This window comes from Papaver somniferum, chromosome 1, assembly GCF_003573695.1.
Source record: "Papaver somniferum cultivar HN1 chromosome 1, ASM357369v1, whole genome shotgun sequence".
Lineage (NCBI taxonomy): Eukaryota > Viridiplantae > Streptophyta > Magnoliopsida > Ranunculales > Papaveraceae > Papaver > Papaver somniferum.
In genome coordinates, this window is record NC_039358.1 from 167172601 (window position 1) to 167188956 (window position 16356).

Sequence of the window (16356 nt, forward strand, 5' to 3'; positions counted from 1 at the left end):
CAAGTAAACATACTTCGTTGTATCCATAGTCAATCACACAAGTTATTTTGTTGTCGTATTGTGTCGATCTCGTATCCATAGACGATCACACGAAGGGTGAACCAATTAGTTGTATTGTCTCGACTCAGTCCATATACAATCACTTTCGGGGAAAAGACTTATAGGTGGAAAAGTTTTAGATTGAGGTATATTTGGGTACCTTCGTCTTTTCACAGCGCAATAAAATTTTATGTGTCGTGGTTGAGTTTTGTGTGGGTTGTGTTATACATCAAGCTTCATATATCCTTATTTGTAAAACTAAACAAAACTTAACTAGTATTTCTGCTACCCATATACATTATGATGTTTCTGATGCGTATGTATGTATTTTTCCTAGGTACACATATAACAATTCCTTTTTGATGTTTTCAAGGTAGACCTCTATATAAGAATATTTTCTGTAGTCCCAAGGATATTCTTATATAGAGGTTCTACTGTATGTATAGAACTGATGTTGTAATTATACATTGTAAAAGACATGTAGTGGTAGGGGAATAGATGGACTACCACCTAGTCTTCCTCAAACAAAATGTGCAATTGTTGCATTTTAAAAAATCACTTTAACTATCCAAGAAAAAAAAAGTGTTTAGGTACAGTAAGCTAGTTAAATGAAACAAATCGAACCGCTCAATCCGACAAGTATCATATTTTAAATCAATTATTATATTAGATATAATTGCGCATATTTCGTTCTTCATAGAGCAGTAAAAAAAAGGTAAAATTAAAGATATTAATTATGAATTAACTTCTTTAAAATTTGAATAACTTATGGTTAAATTTATTTTTTTAACTAATATATCTTTTCTAGAGGGTATGTATAGGGACTAGGCAAAAGTTGGATCCTTATCATCTATCAAGACACTTATACATTGGATATTTAGAATGTTTATCGAAATTCCATTGATTCTCGATTCTGAAAAAGAATTGATAACTGAATGATTGTTAATGCTTTTGTTGGCCTAAACATAGGACAATTGAAATGATGAGGGTACCAAGTACACCATAATTTTTTCGATATCAATCTGTTTAAGACATACTTTGTGTAATCTAATTCAGACAAGTACTGTCAAGGAGATTACTTTTCAACAAGGTAACACTAGGTATATAAAATAGGTATCGAACCGAACCTAACTATTAGGATCAGACCCCCAAGTGTTGGAATAACGTACTTGTGCGTTTACTTTATTATAACTAAAACGATAATTAATGTGAAAGTAAAGTAAAAGCACACAAAAATATTTTATTAACGAGGAAATAGCAAATGCAGAAAAACCCAGGACCCAGACCAGTTTTAAATACTCTCAGAATTAAGCCGCTATACAAAGACTATCACCAATTTTTGTATATCGATATCATGTAAACTAACTTCAAGTAACTCAGTTACTCTAGTATCCCTACGCCTACTACCAGTTTGATCTACCCATGTGAGTCCTAAGATAGAGCCCACTATCTTAAGTTTCTTCACCCGTTGTGAAGACTTCAAGCACTCAACTCATTTGGATCGTATTCTGAAATAGTAAAGGACGAACCCGTTTTGGTAACCACTTTATCAATCTCACTGATTAACCAAGTTAATCAAAGATATAGTTGAGTTACAAAGGATATTCCGTTTAATCAATATACATTCTTTTATATCTGTTTAGATCAACCAAGATATATATTTCCGAAATAATCAAACCTTAGTTTACAATCTATTGGATTTGTATCCTATAGATAACCTACAAATGATAGATCGTCGATCTATACAACAAGTTATAAAAGTCTATCAAAGATAAACAACTTGTTCGGATCCCGGTCAATTAAGTGTGCACGAAGTATACTCACAAAGTTCAGACTATTAATAAAGAAAATCTTCTAGTCTTAAAATCTTCAGTCTTTAATGTACATGCACAAACAACTTGATTCCATTGTGATCGATCACAAACGGGAGGGAGTCTGTTAACAATGGATGATCACAAGTCCTATCTTCAGATCTTCAATCAATAAAGACCGTATCTGAAATTGTTAAAACCTGATCTAGTACGAGTGACCTTATATCAGAAGAGAAGGATCACAAAATAAACAAACTAGGTGCAATCAATATTCAACTTTACAATTAGTCAATCAAATTAGTAATCGAAAACTAAATTAACAATACAATTCAGTTTCCCACCAAAAGTACTACTAAAAGCTTCTTCATCCCAAAGAAGTCTTTAAATGAAGCGGACATAAGAAATTTCATCTAATTAGATTACTTTCCTTTTTGAGATAGTATTACGAGAATACTACTAGTGAGCTTTCCTCTTTGTGTGTTCCAGGACAAGTTTGTAATAAGAACAAACTTCACTATTTATAATGACCAAGGTAGTTTGGATAACAAGGAATTTCCAAATCCGAAAAAATACAAAGATATAAAATAAATGCCAATTTTCGGGTTTTCATTAAATTCCAACTGTAGTCCAACTAATATACCGAAATCTCTCATGCAATATTATCTAGCATACTGAAAAAGAGGGGGTCTAACAACCACACTCAATATTTCTTTCGGCAATATGTATGGACTAAATCCAATATAATTCCAAGGGAATCAACAAGACAATCAAACTCAATCAAGGAAAGATATCCAAGAGTTATACCTCATTCTCAAATCAATCAGTAAATCAACAGGATGAAATCCGTGAACTGATTGGTATGAGAATAACTTGAACGGTACCAAAAACTAATGTTCAACTGTCAATCAATTTATATCAACAACCAAAGGTTGGATTTACCAATTGATTGTACTACGCACAACCTGTGATATTTCAATTATATAAACAAATATAATGCAGAAAAGAAATAACACAGACACCAGAAATTTTGTTAACGAGGAAAACACAAATGCAGAAAAACCCCGGGACCTAGTCCAGATTTGAAAACCACACTGTATTAAGCCGCTACATACACTAGCCTACTACAAGTTAACTTCAGACTGGAATGTAGTTGAGCCTAACCAAGTCTCACACCGATTAAGGTATAGTCGCATTCCTTACGTCTCTGAATCCCAGTAGGACTCTACGCACTTGATTCCCTTAGCTGATCTCACCCACAACTAAGAGTTGTTACTACCAAAATTCGAAGACTTGTAAACAAATATGTCTCCCACAGATAAGTCTCTTTTGATAGATAAATCTGTCTTCCACAGAAGTACCTATGAAGTTTTTTTTCGTCTTTTGATAAATCAAGGTGAATAGGAACCAATTGATAATCTTGTCTTATATTCCTGAAGAACAACCTATCAATCACCTCACAATAACTTAACTATACGGTAGTAGAAGAAGTTATTGTGGAATCACAAAGAATGAGACGAAGAGCTTTGTGACTACTTTTTATATCTTACCTATCGGAGATAAATCTCGAGCAAATCTTAGAGAAGATAGTACTCAATACGATAGAACAAGTAAGATCAGAATACACAAATAGTTGGATCTGGCTTCAGAATCTCAATGAAGTCTTTAAGTCGTCAACCTATAATGGTTTTAGGAAAAACCTAGGTTAAAGGAGAATCGAATCTAGTCGCAACTAGTATCACACAAAAGTGTGGGGATTAGGTTTTCCAGTTGCTAGAGTTCTCCCTTATATAGTCATTCAAATCAGGGTTGCTTACAATCAAAGCTAACTTAGAAACAAAGCATTCAATATTCACCGTTAGATGAAAGCTTTATTTAAGATTAAAGCTAAGTTTGCTTAAAGCCAAAGCAATATCTCTCTACCGTTAGATGGTCTTATCTTGTTAAACATAAATGAAATATACCTTCATTTAGATATGGGTAACCGTACCTAAACGTGTATATTAAGTTGGCTCAACAATAGTTAACCGAAGTTATCCATATGAAACTTTTTTCTTAACCACATTCATCTAACACTTATATATCAAATATGATGATCAATCAATTATGAAAGATAATCAAATGAAGCTAATTGTGTTACTCATAGAGTTGTTCAATTGTATATATCTCATAGAAGTATACAAGAAACAGTTGAAGCAAAATCGGATTTGATTCATGAGAATCAATTCATGAACAGTAAGCCACGGTTTGCAAAGATTGCATTCCTTAATTTATAAATCTATTTCTTCATGAGTATGAAAACATACTTAACCGATTTTAGAACTTTAACCACTAAGTTTGCAAATGGGTACGCAAACTATAGTTCCGGACTTTGGTCTTGTCCAACAGTTTGCAAACCGGTATGCATACTTCTGTCCCGGACCTAACTCAGGTAGAACCGTTCGCATAGTGGTGTGCAAACTTGGTTCCCGTACTTTAACAGTTAAAACCGTTCGCATACTGGTATGCAAACTAGGTTTCCGGACCTGAATCATATCACAACAGTTAGCATACTGGTATGCGTATTGTGTCGTATCCAGGCAAAGCTTAATTGTTCTGAACTCCCATTTCAATCATTGAAACATCCTTAGAAGACGACAATAGCTGTCTCCCACAAACTATTAGCTTATAAGTAATTTTCAAGTGATCGAATGATCAATACGAAATATTCCGAGTCGACATCAAATGACTGTCTCACACAAATCATGTAAGATGTTTCAAGGAAATTTTCACATGATCATCTTTTGACTTACTATTTAGTTTCCAACAAATAAATTGTTTCCAACTAAACTCATCAAGAATAATGATGAATATAGCTAAGGCTAACTCCTGTGGGCTAGATTGAGCTGCTAGATTGGCCAAAAAGTGTTGCAAATCAAGAAAAAAGTGTGCGAAAAAAGTTAACACTACTTATGTTTACTTCTCTCTCCTAGCAAGTGCTCGCAGTTCAAGTAGCAGCGAGATTGAAATGCTGAATGATTCAGCGCTCAAAAAGTGGTCCCAACGCTGAACGATTCAGTGTTTTGGGAATATTCCAGGGCATCAGCACTGAACTATTCAGCGCTCCCCTGGGCGTTGTTGCATTCAGCGCTACGTGTTGGCGTTGCACCATTCAGTGCTTGACCCTTTTTTCACCAACGACTATTTTTTTTCTTCAGAATTTGATTTTCTGAATGTTTGGCAATTTGTTCCAATGGTTGTTTGTTTCAAAATTTGAGAATGTGCCAAAGTAAGGGAAATCTTCCATTACATTGCAAAACAAAGTTACAATGCTTTTTGAAGAAATTAAGAAAATACATTAAAATTAAAATAACTTAAAACATAAAAAAAGTACATTGAAATTGAAATCCTACTTCTAAATAACTTAAAATATAAAAAAAACTACATTGAAATTGAAATCCTACTTCTAAATAACTTAAATTATTACTAATATATTACTTTAATTTAGGGGATAAGCAGCAATCCATGATGCGCCAAAATCTCGTTCTTCCATATTTTGTAGAGGGGTTTCTCCCAATCCTGTAATTCATCCAAGTTTTGGCGTAGAATCTTCATGTCCGATTCTCTTTGTTGTGTTTGTGCCAAGATTGTAGAGTTTTCCATGTTCTTCTTCAAGTACTCTTCCTCTGTTTCATACTTGGCCTCCCTTTGTGCTTGTGCGGTTTCAAGAAGTTTGATGAGTTTATCCATTTTTTTCATATGCTTTCTGCGATGCTTTAACCTCACGATCCCTTTTCTTTGCTTGATCTCTCCCTCCACTTCTAACGTCATCTGTTTGTTCGAAATAGCGTCTTCTACGAGATATGTCCGAAGTTTCAGAATTATGAGTAGATGAGGAGCTACCAAACCTTGCCATATTTTCCAAATCTTCATCCATATTATCAGCTTCATTTTCTTGAGTAGCTTGAGTCTGTTGAGTAGGTTGGGTGGAAGTACCAGCTCCATCATCATTATTCATCACTGGGTTGTAGTCGGGTTGATAGGTCTTCAGGATCTGGAAAACTGATTCCAAATTCGTCTTCCGCTGTCTTCCAACCTCTGCTTCATAATTATGTTGTCCAAGACAATACTGGGAAAAAAATATATTAGACAAAGAATAAAAGGAAAATTTTAGAAAAAGAAAGAACCAGATCAAAATGGAATAAAGAAAACGTCAAAATTTTTTTTGAGGTACTTACATAATCTTGTTCACCTAACCCCGAAGGTTTGTTTCGGAAGTAGGGCCTAACATGTGAGAGATATCTTTTCACTTCGGTTCTCAATGTATTGCACCTTGTTTGCAATGACTTTTTATCTCTTGTGGTACCATTAGTGCCTTTTATTTTATCGTACTCTTCAATAATCTTTCTCCAAAATACCGCACCTTTTTTTTTTATCTTTTCCATGAATCGGTTCGTCGCTTGTTATAACCCAACCATAAATTAGTGCCTCATCTTCAATTGTAGTAAAGTGTGTCATAATTTTGTATACACAAAATTATGTGAAGAAGAAGAAAATCAATGAAGAAGATAATCAATTGATTTTGGTGTGAGGGATAATGGAGAAGCAGTTCTCCATTTATAGAGTAGCCTGAAAATATAGTTGTTGAGGTTTCAAACGTCCACTAAATTAGAACCGTTGAGATTCAACGGTCATATTTGATTTGATGGATGAGATTGCTCAGCGCTGAATGGTGCATCGCCCAAGCGCTGAACGGTACATCGCTGCCTTCCCTACCGTTGAGATTCAACGGTCAATTTGATCTTGCGGCTGTTAGGCAAAGCGCTGTTTGGTTCAACGCTTTGTCTAACGGCTACATTTTCAGCCCAAACTCAGATTACTTCTCCTCTCTATATAAACTCAACACATGAACTCAAAATCCCCACCCCAAACTTGTGAAGTTTCATTCTATTCTTCTTCTCCTAAATTCTCAATTCAAAATTCAAGCATGGTTGCATTCTCAATTGTCGAAGACAATGATTTGGTGAGAAGTTTTCGCAAAATTATCAACACAAAGCTCCCTGCATAATGTACCTAATACAATGAAAACATAAAGCTTTTATGACACCGCATAAAAAAAAAACTTAAAACACGGCATAAAAAACAAATAACAATCCATAAAATAAATAGTACTTAAAGTATAACACAGTTTTTGTATACCCGAGAGTACCAACTGTATAACACTCACAGTTTCTGAATTTTCATCATTCATATCAAGATAAAGATGTTGAAGAAATCCTTCACCATTACTAACCGTTAACGCAACATTGTACCCGTTTATCTCTTATTAGAATCAATTGTCACCAACCGTAGGAAAGCAGGTACGCTTAGCTATCCCCAAAACTCCTTAAATCACCGCATAAAATAAGTTCTCTAGCGAATTCTAATCAAATGAATCGCCTAAAATAAGCTCTCTAGGTGTAATTCAATCAATTGATAAATTTGTGAATCAAGTTGTTCCTAGCTACATGTTCGTAAGCTCGACACATTAACCCAGGGTTATCTTTTACACACTATTGCATACAAAATCCCTTTGCAACAAATAGTGCACCGCTATTTATGTAAAGATTACTCTAACAATTACGGATCAAAGTTCTCAATACTAGCATTAGAGTTGCATACGAGTTACCTAATTGCGCACTTAGATACCAAGCATACTTCTCATGGTCAAATAAACGGTAAAAGATAATCACCAAAAGATGTTTATGAAAGAATAACTTGCTTGAATTGATTAATAAAACATGCTCGGAGTTTTGAAATCCTCCCCAATCAATAAAGTTATTAGCTACTCATATTCTTGGTTTATGCACAAAGATATATTCAAAATAAATAAGGTTTCAAAGGCTAAACAATTGCGAAAGCAAACCACTGTGGAGGTATTCAGCAGCTTCAGAAAACAGGTTCAGGTTGATGCTTCTGTGTAGCTTTACTTTCAGAACTTCTCCCAAGCAGGTTGCAGGCACTAAACTGGTGGTAAAGAGGTAGGTTTCTTTGTATTTCTGCGCCTCCTTATATAGCTTTTCTGTCCCTGGAAATTTGTGACCTGATCAACACCCAATAATCCTAAACATACACAACCCCTGTAAGCCTTCAATCTCAGCCATTCAACTCCCAAAACTCTCGCCAAAGTCACCTCTTCTTGGTTGTTTTCACGGCAAGAAACTCCTTCCAAAAAGGAGATAAATTGGTACCCAAGTTAACTCACCCTACTGGTCAGCCACTGCTATTGCCAGACACGCCTTGTACTCAGCCCCTGAACCTTGGTTAGCCACTGCACCAAACCTGGATCAAACTGGTGGTTTCTTCCCTTCTTTCTCGTAGCCAATAACTCCACCTGAACCTCACAACCACGAACTGCAGACAACTATTCTAGCCACGGCTAACCAGCTCAGAATTTTTCTGGCATCAAAACAAACTGAGAACCCCAACAGATTCAAGTTAACTCATCTCTCCAGACCACCTAAAATTATTGGTAACAGCTGGTACTCTCGGCTACTTTCATGGCTCACACTCTACCAATCTTCTCAGCAGCTTAACAACTGCCATATACACCTTACTTCACTGATTTTCCAGCTGAAATCAAGCTCAAGAACATGACACAGAACATCACCAGTTCAAGCGTTCAAGCCATTACAGCATCCATAAGAACTCAGTTCATAATCCTGTAAAACAGACCACCTATCATTACCATTCTGCTAAAGAATTCAGTGATGCAGCATCATCACCAGCTTCCCGCTTATGCTCGACTCAGGATCCTGCCAACTGCACTTGGTTCGTCTCTCTTCTACTGCCAAGACATGATTTCCCAGCAGCAATACAAGCTTAGAACTCCGCCAAAACTCAAACCACTTTGCCCCCATTAGCGAGTTCAGCTCATACCCAAATCCTCCAAGCAAAGTCAGCTCCTAATCGAGACCAATTCAGCCCTGAACTCCAGCTGAAAACCACTAGAATACAGCCACATCTCCTTGCTCTTCCTTTCTTACCAACTGTTAAAACTCAGCTCAATCTGCAATGCCATCTCCTTGATCTTCAGAGCATCTCCAAACTGTCGAGAACCACCAGCACACATCAGTTCAATCAGCAACCAACAAAAAGAAGTTGGTGCAGAACTGCTCTCTCAGGCTGTTTATCAAACACCTGCTGTGTGTATTCTGAAATGGTGACAGAGATAACTCTATCACATGTGCTCAGTGCTCAAATTCCCTGTAATTTCAATTAAACACAAACCCATATCATCATTCCATCAAAGACTTTAAATCTTCATCAATCTGCGCCTTTCAATCACAACAATAGCACATGGACAGAGCAAAGAGATAATGAAACAAGGCTTTCCTTCTCAGCTCTCTTGAATTCGAGTATAACCCATCAGAAACCCATTTAAATAACAGCTCCAGATCCCCTTTCCTTTGTTGATGTTTCACTCACAAACGATGACAGCAACACCATCTTCTCGTTCTCTTCCTTGTTGCTGTCAGGATGCTCTCAACCGTTGGCAGACGAGCGTTTAGCCGTTGGCTAGCAGTGACGGCAACTGAATCTTGGATCAGCAACAGCAGGTCCCACAACTGTTCTTCCCTTTCATCTCTCTGCTTGAATTGGTTTCTCGATTCGGATTTAGGCCTAAATGAGACCTAATTTCTCTTCTATGGATTTTCAGTTCACCATGTGTGCTGAGCTTGTGTGACAAGCACTCACAATTTCTGAATCATTTTTTTTTTCTTTTCTTCTTTTTTCTGTTTTTTTTTTTTAAAAAAATAAATAAAATGCACTCCATGAAATGGCCACATGACCGCCACACAAGTTCCATTTTGGTGTTACCAAATTGAAACATGATGGAGTATATGTCTTGGAATTTTCCTGATATAAAACATTTGAAAAAAATAAAATTAGTGGCGCTTTTCCTTCCTTTCTGCAACTTCAAGCCATGGTACCTAAAAACAAAGAAAAGATAACGTAATATAGAAAATTCTAAGAGAACTAAGAAGAAAAGTATAAGAAAGCGTTATTAAAATTGGGTGTTTTAGACACCTATCAAATTCCCCTACACTTCATCTTTGCTAGTCCTCGAGCAAATTAAATTAAACTAATCTAATATACAACAACTCCGTCTCGTCGAGGCTACGGTTACTTTTAACGGAATGTAACAAGCCTTTGAACCACTAAGCGTCCCTAGTGGACGAGTTATAGTCTTGTGAAGGTTTACTAGAGAACGAACACTAAACAAGCTATTTAGTTGGCATCTAATCCCGACTCAGCTAATATATATACCTCATCGCCAAGAAAAAATTCCACCTACTTAGAAAGGCTAGTGTTCGTTCTAAATTTTTCAAAAATCTCTAAAAGTCGGAGTTTTGCCAACATCAATCGTTTTTTTTTTTCATGGAACCCTTCCCCCACACTTAAACATGACATTGTCCTCAATGAAAAATGGACTCTAATGTATGATTCAAGACAAGGAATTCCTAATATGATGCAAGCATAATAAAACGCAAGAAAAACTAAAAAAAAATGAAAGGTAAGAAATACGATACAAATGGGTTGCCTCCCTCTAAGCGCTTGTTTTAAAGTCGTCAGCCCGACTTTCAGCTCCAATTACTCCTCCAGAGGGAGTGGATCAGTCAATTCTATGACCTCTTGATTCTCCGTTACAAATTGCTCATAGTATGGTTTCACTCGATGGCCATTCACCTTAAAAATCTTCCCTGTTTTGGGACTAGAAAGCTTAACTGCACCATGAGAAAACACATTAGTAATAAAAAATGGTCCAACCCATCGGGACCTAAGTTTATCGGGAAACAACTTAAGACGAGAATGAAATAAGAGAACTTTCTGCCCTATAATAGAACTTTTTCGAGAAATCATCTTATCATGAAAAGCTTTAGTTTTCTCCTTGTAAATGCGCGAACTTTCATATGCATCATTACAGATTTCTTCCAATTCATTAAGTTGAAGCTTTCTTTGTTTCCTTGCAGCATCTAACTCCATGTTGCACATCTTGATGGCCCAAAAAGCTTTGTGCTCAAGTTCTACGGGAAGATGGCATGGTTTGCCAGAAATCATCCTGGACACTCTCACCTTTGCTGATGGTTTTTCAGGGTATAATCAGATTGTAATAGCTCCGGAAGATCAGGAAAAGACGACTTTTACTTGTCCATTTGGCACATTTGCGTATAGACGTATGCCATTCGGTTTGTGTAATGCTCCTGGCACTTTTCAACGTTGTATGGTAAGTATATTTTCAGATTATGTTGCTAGCATCATAAAAGTGTTTATGGATGACTTTAGTGTGTATGGCGATTTTTTTGACAAATGCTTAGATAACCTTACACTTATACTTAAAAGATGCGTAGAAACCAATCTGGTGCTAAATTCGGAAAAGTGTCACTTTATGGTGAATCATGGTATTGTTCTAGGATATATTGTATCCTCTAGGGGATTAGAAGTGGACAAAGCCAAGATAGATGTGATTAAAAACTTACAATACCCCACAACTGTGAGGGAGGTCCGTTCTTTTCTTGGCCATGCAGGTTTTTATAGGAGGTTCATCAAGGATTTATCCAAGATTGCAATGCCCTTGTGCCGACTGTTGCAAAAAGATGTGACCTTTGATTGTGATATGGAGTGCAAAAAGGCTTTTGATACCTTGAAAGAGTTGTTGACTGCTGCACCCATCATCAAACCGCCGGATTGGAGCAAAACCTTTGAGTGACTACTGGACCATTGCAGATATCAAGGGAATCATCCCTTCCATGTGTATGCACCGAATACTTCTTGAGGAGGGGGCAAAACCAACAAAAGAAGCTCAACGTCGCTTGAACCCTCCGATGATGGAAGTGGTCAAGAAAGAAATCCTGAAGTTGTTGGATGTAGGGGTTATCTATCCCATATCCGATAGCAAATGGGTAAGCCCAGTTCAAGTCGTTCCAAAGAAATCCGGTGTCACAATGGTGAAAAATGAAGATAATGACCTAGTTCCAACTAGAATTTAGACCGGTTAGAGAGTGTGTATCGATTAAGCTCAATTCTACCACCCGAAAAGACCATTTCCCCTTACCATTTATTGATCAAATGCTTGAGAGATTGGCTGGACACTCTCACTATTTTTTTTTATGAATGGCTTTATTTGGATTGTTTGGTATTTGGGATTGGATAGATGGTACTGAAGAAGATGTAGATCTATCGGATGATGTGCGATGCTAGTGACTACGTTGTTGGAGCCGTGTTGGGACAACGAGATGGTAAAGTTCCGTATGCCATTTATTACGCTTCTAGAACTCTTAATGGCGCACAAATAAATTACTCAACCATCGAAAAGGAGCTCTTGGACATAGTGTTCGCGCTTGAAAAATTCAGATCTTATTTGGTTGGTACGCAAGTGATTGTTTTCTCCGACCATGCTGCACTCCGATACTGCTAACAAAGAAAGACGCTAAGCCAAGGATCATTAGGTGGATTCTTCTTCTTCAAGAGTTCCATCTCCAAGTTAAGGAAAATAAGGGCAGTGAGAATACCGTAGCGGATCACTTGAGTCGCTTGATAGCATCCGAAGAAGCAATTCCTTTGCATGATAGTTTTCCAGATGAGCAACTCTTTACAATTGATACCAAACTCCATGGTACGCTGATATTGTGAACTACTTGGTGACGGGACAAGTTCCAAGTACCATGTCTACTTTTCAGAAGTTGAAACTCAATAAAGTGTCCAAGCAATATACATGGGATGAACCATATTTATGGAAGCATTGTGCTGACCAAATAATGCGAAGGTGCGTCCTAGATTCTGAGTTTCAATCTATTCTTAATTTCTGTCATTCATATGCTTGTGGAGGCCATTTTGGTTCAAAGAGAACAGCTCTCAAGGTTCTTGAGAGTGGTTTCTATTGGTCAACTTTATTTAAAGATGCATACTTGTTTTGTAAAGCTTGTGATAGGTGCCAACGAACCGGCAATCTAGGTGCTAGAAATCAAATGCCACTAACACCAATTCTCCTTTAGAGATATTTGATGTTTGGGGTATCGATTTTGTGGGGCCTTTTGTGAATTCGTATGAGAATCTTTATATTATTCTTGTTGTTGATTATGTTTCAAGTTGTTTGTGAGTTTGTGAAGGAACAAATATTCTCTAGGTTTGGCACACCTCGAGTGGTGATTAGCGATGGAGGTTATCATTTTCAGAGATCCTTCCACGCTCTTCTCAAGAAATACAACGTTACTCACAAAGTTGGCACTCCGTATTATCCGCAAACAAGTGGACAAGATGAAATTTCCAACTGGGAGATCAAGTCCATTTTAGAGAAGACGGTGAATACTACAAGGAAAGATTGGAGCTTTAGACTCAATGATGCATTATGGGCATACCAGACAGTGTAGAAAACTCCATTTTCTCTCAACTTCTTAGCTTTTGTTCCTCATCCGACAGATCTACATCTTCTTCAGTACCATCTATCCAATCCCAAATACCAAACAATCCAAATGAAGCCATTCATAAAAAATAATAGTGAGAGTGTCCAGTCAATCTCTCAAGCATTTGATCAATAAATGGTAAGGGGAAATGGTCTTTTCGGGTGGTAGAATTGAGCTTTCGATAATCGATACACACTCTCCAACCGGTCTGAATTCTAGTTGGAACTAGGTCATTATCTTCATTTTTCACCACTGTGATACCGGATTTCTTTGGAACGACTTGAACCAGGCTTACCCATTTGCTATCGGATATGGTATAGATAACACCTACATCCAACAACTTCAGGATTTCTTTCTTGACCACTTCCATCATCGGAGGGTTCAAGCGACGTTGAGATTCTCTTTTTGTTTTTTCCCCCTCCTCAAGAAGTATTCGGTGCCTACACATGGAAGGGTTGATTCCCTTGATATATGCAATGGTCCACCCAATGCAGACTTGTACTCTCTTAGCACACGAATAAGATTATCTTCTTGCACCTTGGTAAGGTTTTTAACAATAATCACCGGTAACTCTTCCTTATCACCTAAATAGACATACTTGAGGTGATCTGGAAGAGGTTTCAATTCAAGGACAGGTGCCTGCAAAATCGATGGAAAGAGTTTCTCATTAGTACAAGGTAAGGAAATATAAGAAACATCATTTCTAGGTGAAAGTTCTTGTAATGTATCAAGAGAGCAAATGACTTATTTAAGCTCATCACATATTTCAATATCACTTTTCATGTCATTATGATTTGCACAATCTAAACTCTTCGTTAGGGATTTCTCTAATGCATCATCGCCATCTAACTCGAACATCTGTTAAGCCAAAGAATCAACCATATCAACTGAAAAACAAGAACGTACGTCACTCGGGCATCTCATAGCCTCAAAGATGTTGAAACTTATGGGTTCACTGTCAAATTCCATAGTTATGGTGCCTTTAAAAACATCAATTTTAGTTCTAGTAGTTCTCATGAAAGGTCTACCTAACAGCAAAGGCGTATACGAGGGTGAATCTTCATCCCTCATATCTAGAACATAAAAATCTGCAGGAAAAATCAGCTCGTTAACCTGCACCAAAACATCTTCCACAACCCCTTTTGGGTAAACATTAAATCTATCGGCAAGTTCTATAACTACACCGTACTTTTGAGAGGACCAAGATTTAAGGATTCATAAATTGAAGCAGGAATAACAGTAATGGACGCACCTAAATCTAGCAAAGCTTCTGTAAATCTTGTCTTACCAATTGTGCAAGGTACAGTGAAACTACCAGGATCTTTTAATTTAGGTGGGAGTTCCTTTAGAAGATACGCCGTACGGTTTTCCCCCACACTCATTATCTCATTACCGGTGAATTTGTGCTTGTTAGTGCATAATTCCTTTAAAAACTTTGCATAGCGAGGGACTTGCCTTATCGCTTCAAGGAGTGGTATGTTCACTTGGATGTTCTTGAATATCTCATAAATCTCTTTATATAACGCCTCCTTCTTTGACTTTGCAAATTGTTATACTTTTAAGTACTATTTTATTTTATGGATTGTATTACGTTCTTGATATGAATGATGAAAATTTATCCTCGTCTACACCTTTGCTGTTGGGTAGACCGTTTATGAGAACTTCTAGAACTAAGATTGAGACCAGACCATTTGACCAAAAGGAATAAATTCAATAAAGTCGACCACTGGTACCCTTGTATATGCCAGTTGTGTTGACCTAGAGTTAGGTTATCGACCACTGGTACCCTTGTATATGCCAGTGTGTTGATATTAGTCAGACTAGTATCTCAATCCATTAGGATAGGTTCATTTTGGCGGAGGCCTTCAGACAGATATGGGAAACGCCGTTCACTTAGTAAACATCAAAACCATCTATGTTTTCTATATCCATCTTCTTGATCTATCCATGTGATTAGTTTTGACTCCGAATATGATGTCCATAGTGCAACTATCTGAGTAGAGCTCTGTCACTTTATATGAATTTTAGTATGCTTGAGTGCAAACTCGTGTACAGCAATTGGAATTTCGCATCAGGGTACTTCTTCCTGTAGTCAATAAGTATGCCAACCAAGGAGATTCTTTAGTGCCTTCCAAGATTCTGTGTAGATAGCTAAGGTCTGGAGTACATGTTTTGTGGGTATATCTCTGGTAAGCCCTCCCGAGACTATAACTCGGCCACTAGGGCCACCTAGGGGTTTAAAGGCTTATTGCATACGCTAAATCCAATCGACGATGCCTGCGACAGTGAGTTAGGATTTTATTTTGTAGTTTTGATTTGCTCGGGACTAGCAAATAATAAGTTTGGGGGTATTTGATAGACGCATTTATGTGTCTAATATAGCTCATTTGTATATATTGTTAGTGCTCAATTTTGTACTTATTTGGTTATTTTATTTATTTGTAGGTGTTTTTAGAAGAATAAGCTTTTACGGCGAAATTGGCTAAAAAATGGTTTTTGCGCTCGTGGGAGAAAACTACTATACGGACTCTCACATTGGATAAGGGGCAACCTAATTACTAAGGGTGACCCATTTCCAGGCATCTGTTAAAGGGAGACCGGGACTGGTTAGGGGGACATCCTTCTCAAATTCAAATATTGAATTTTGGCGGGAAAAAGAAGTGTCACGTCTGGCACTTTTTGTGTTCGATTTCAAGCGAGTTTTAAGGAGATTAATGCCCGGATTTTCACTGGACTTGACTTCCTAGACTATAACAAGATCAGTACAACAAATTAGACCCAGCCAATTGGGCTGGAAAAGTCGGAAGAATCAACCAAAGTTCAACAGGACACGAACTCTCTGTTTAGGGTTCAAATATTTTTGAGATATTTGGAAGACTTCTACGCGTGGAAAAGGAATATATCCTCTGGAATTACTATACGCTCAATTGGAGATATTTTAGGAAGGTTTGGACTGCTGAATATTGCGTAAGGGAGTTTGGCAGAGAAATAAACACGGAACTTGCTGAGGAGATAAACGAAAATATTGGGGAAGATTTAATCGACTTATTGTGTATATAAAGGCTGTTTAAAGTCTTAGGAAGGGT

At 37.2% G+C, this 16356-nt stretch overlaps 1 protein-coding gene across 1 annotated transcript; it reads right to left on the minus strand.

The window, feature by feature from the left end:
* Positions 1-5331: 5331 nt before the first annotated feature.
* Positions 5332-9538, minus strand: LOC113307382. The gene is made up of 3 exons (XM_026555953.1): positions 7732-9538; positions 6065-6899; positions 5332-5955 (listed from the first exon to the last, which is right to left on the minus strand). Exons 2-3 carry the CDS (start codon positions 6269-6271, stop codon positions 5569-5571), a joined length of 594 nt encoding a protein of 197 aa, XP_026411738.1. The 5' UTR covers positions 6272-6899; positions 7732-9538; the 3' UTR covers positions 5332-5568.
* Positions 9539-16356: the final 6818 nt, after the last annotated feature.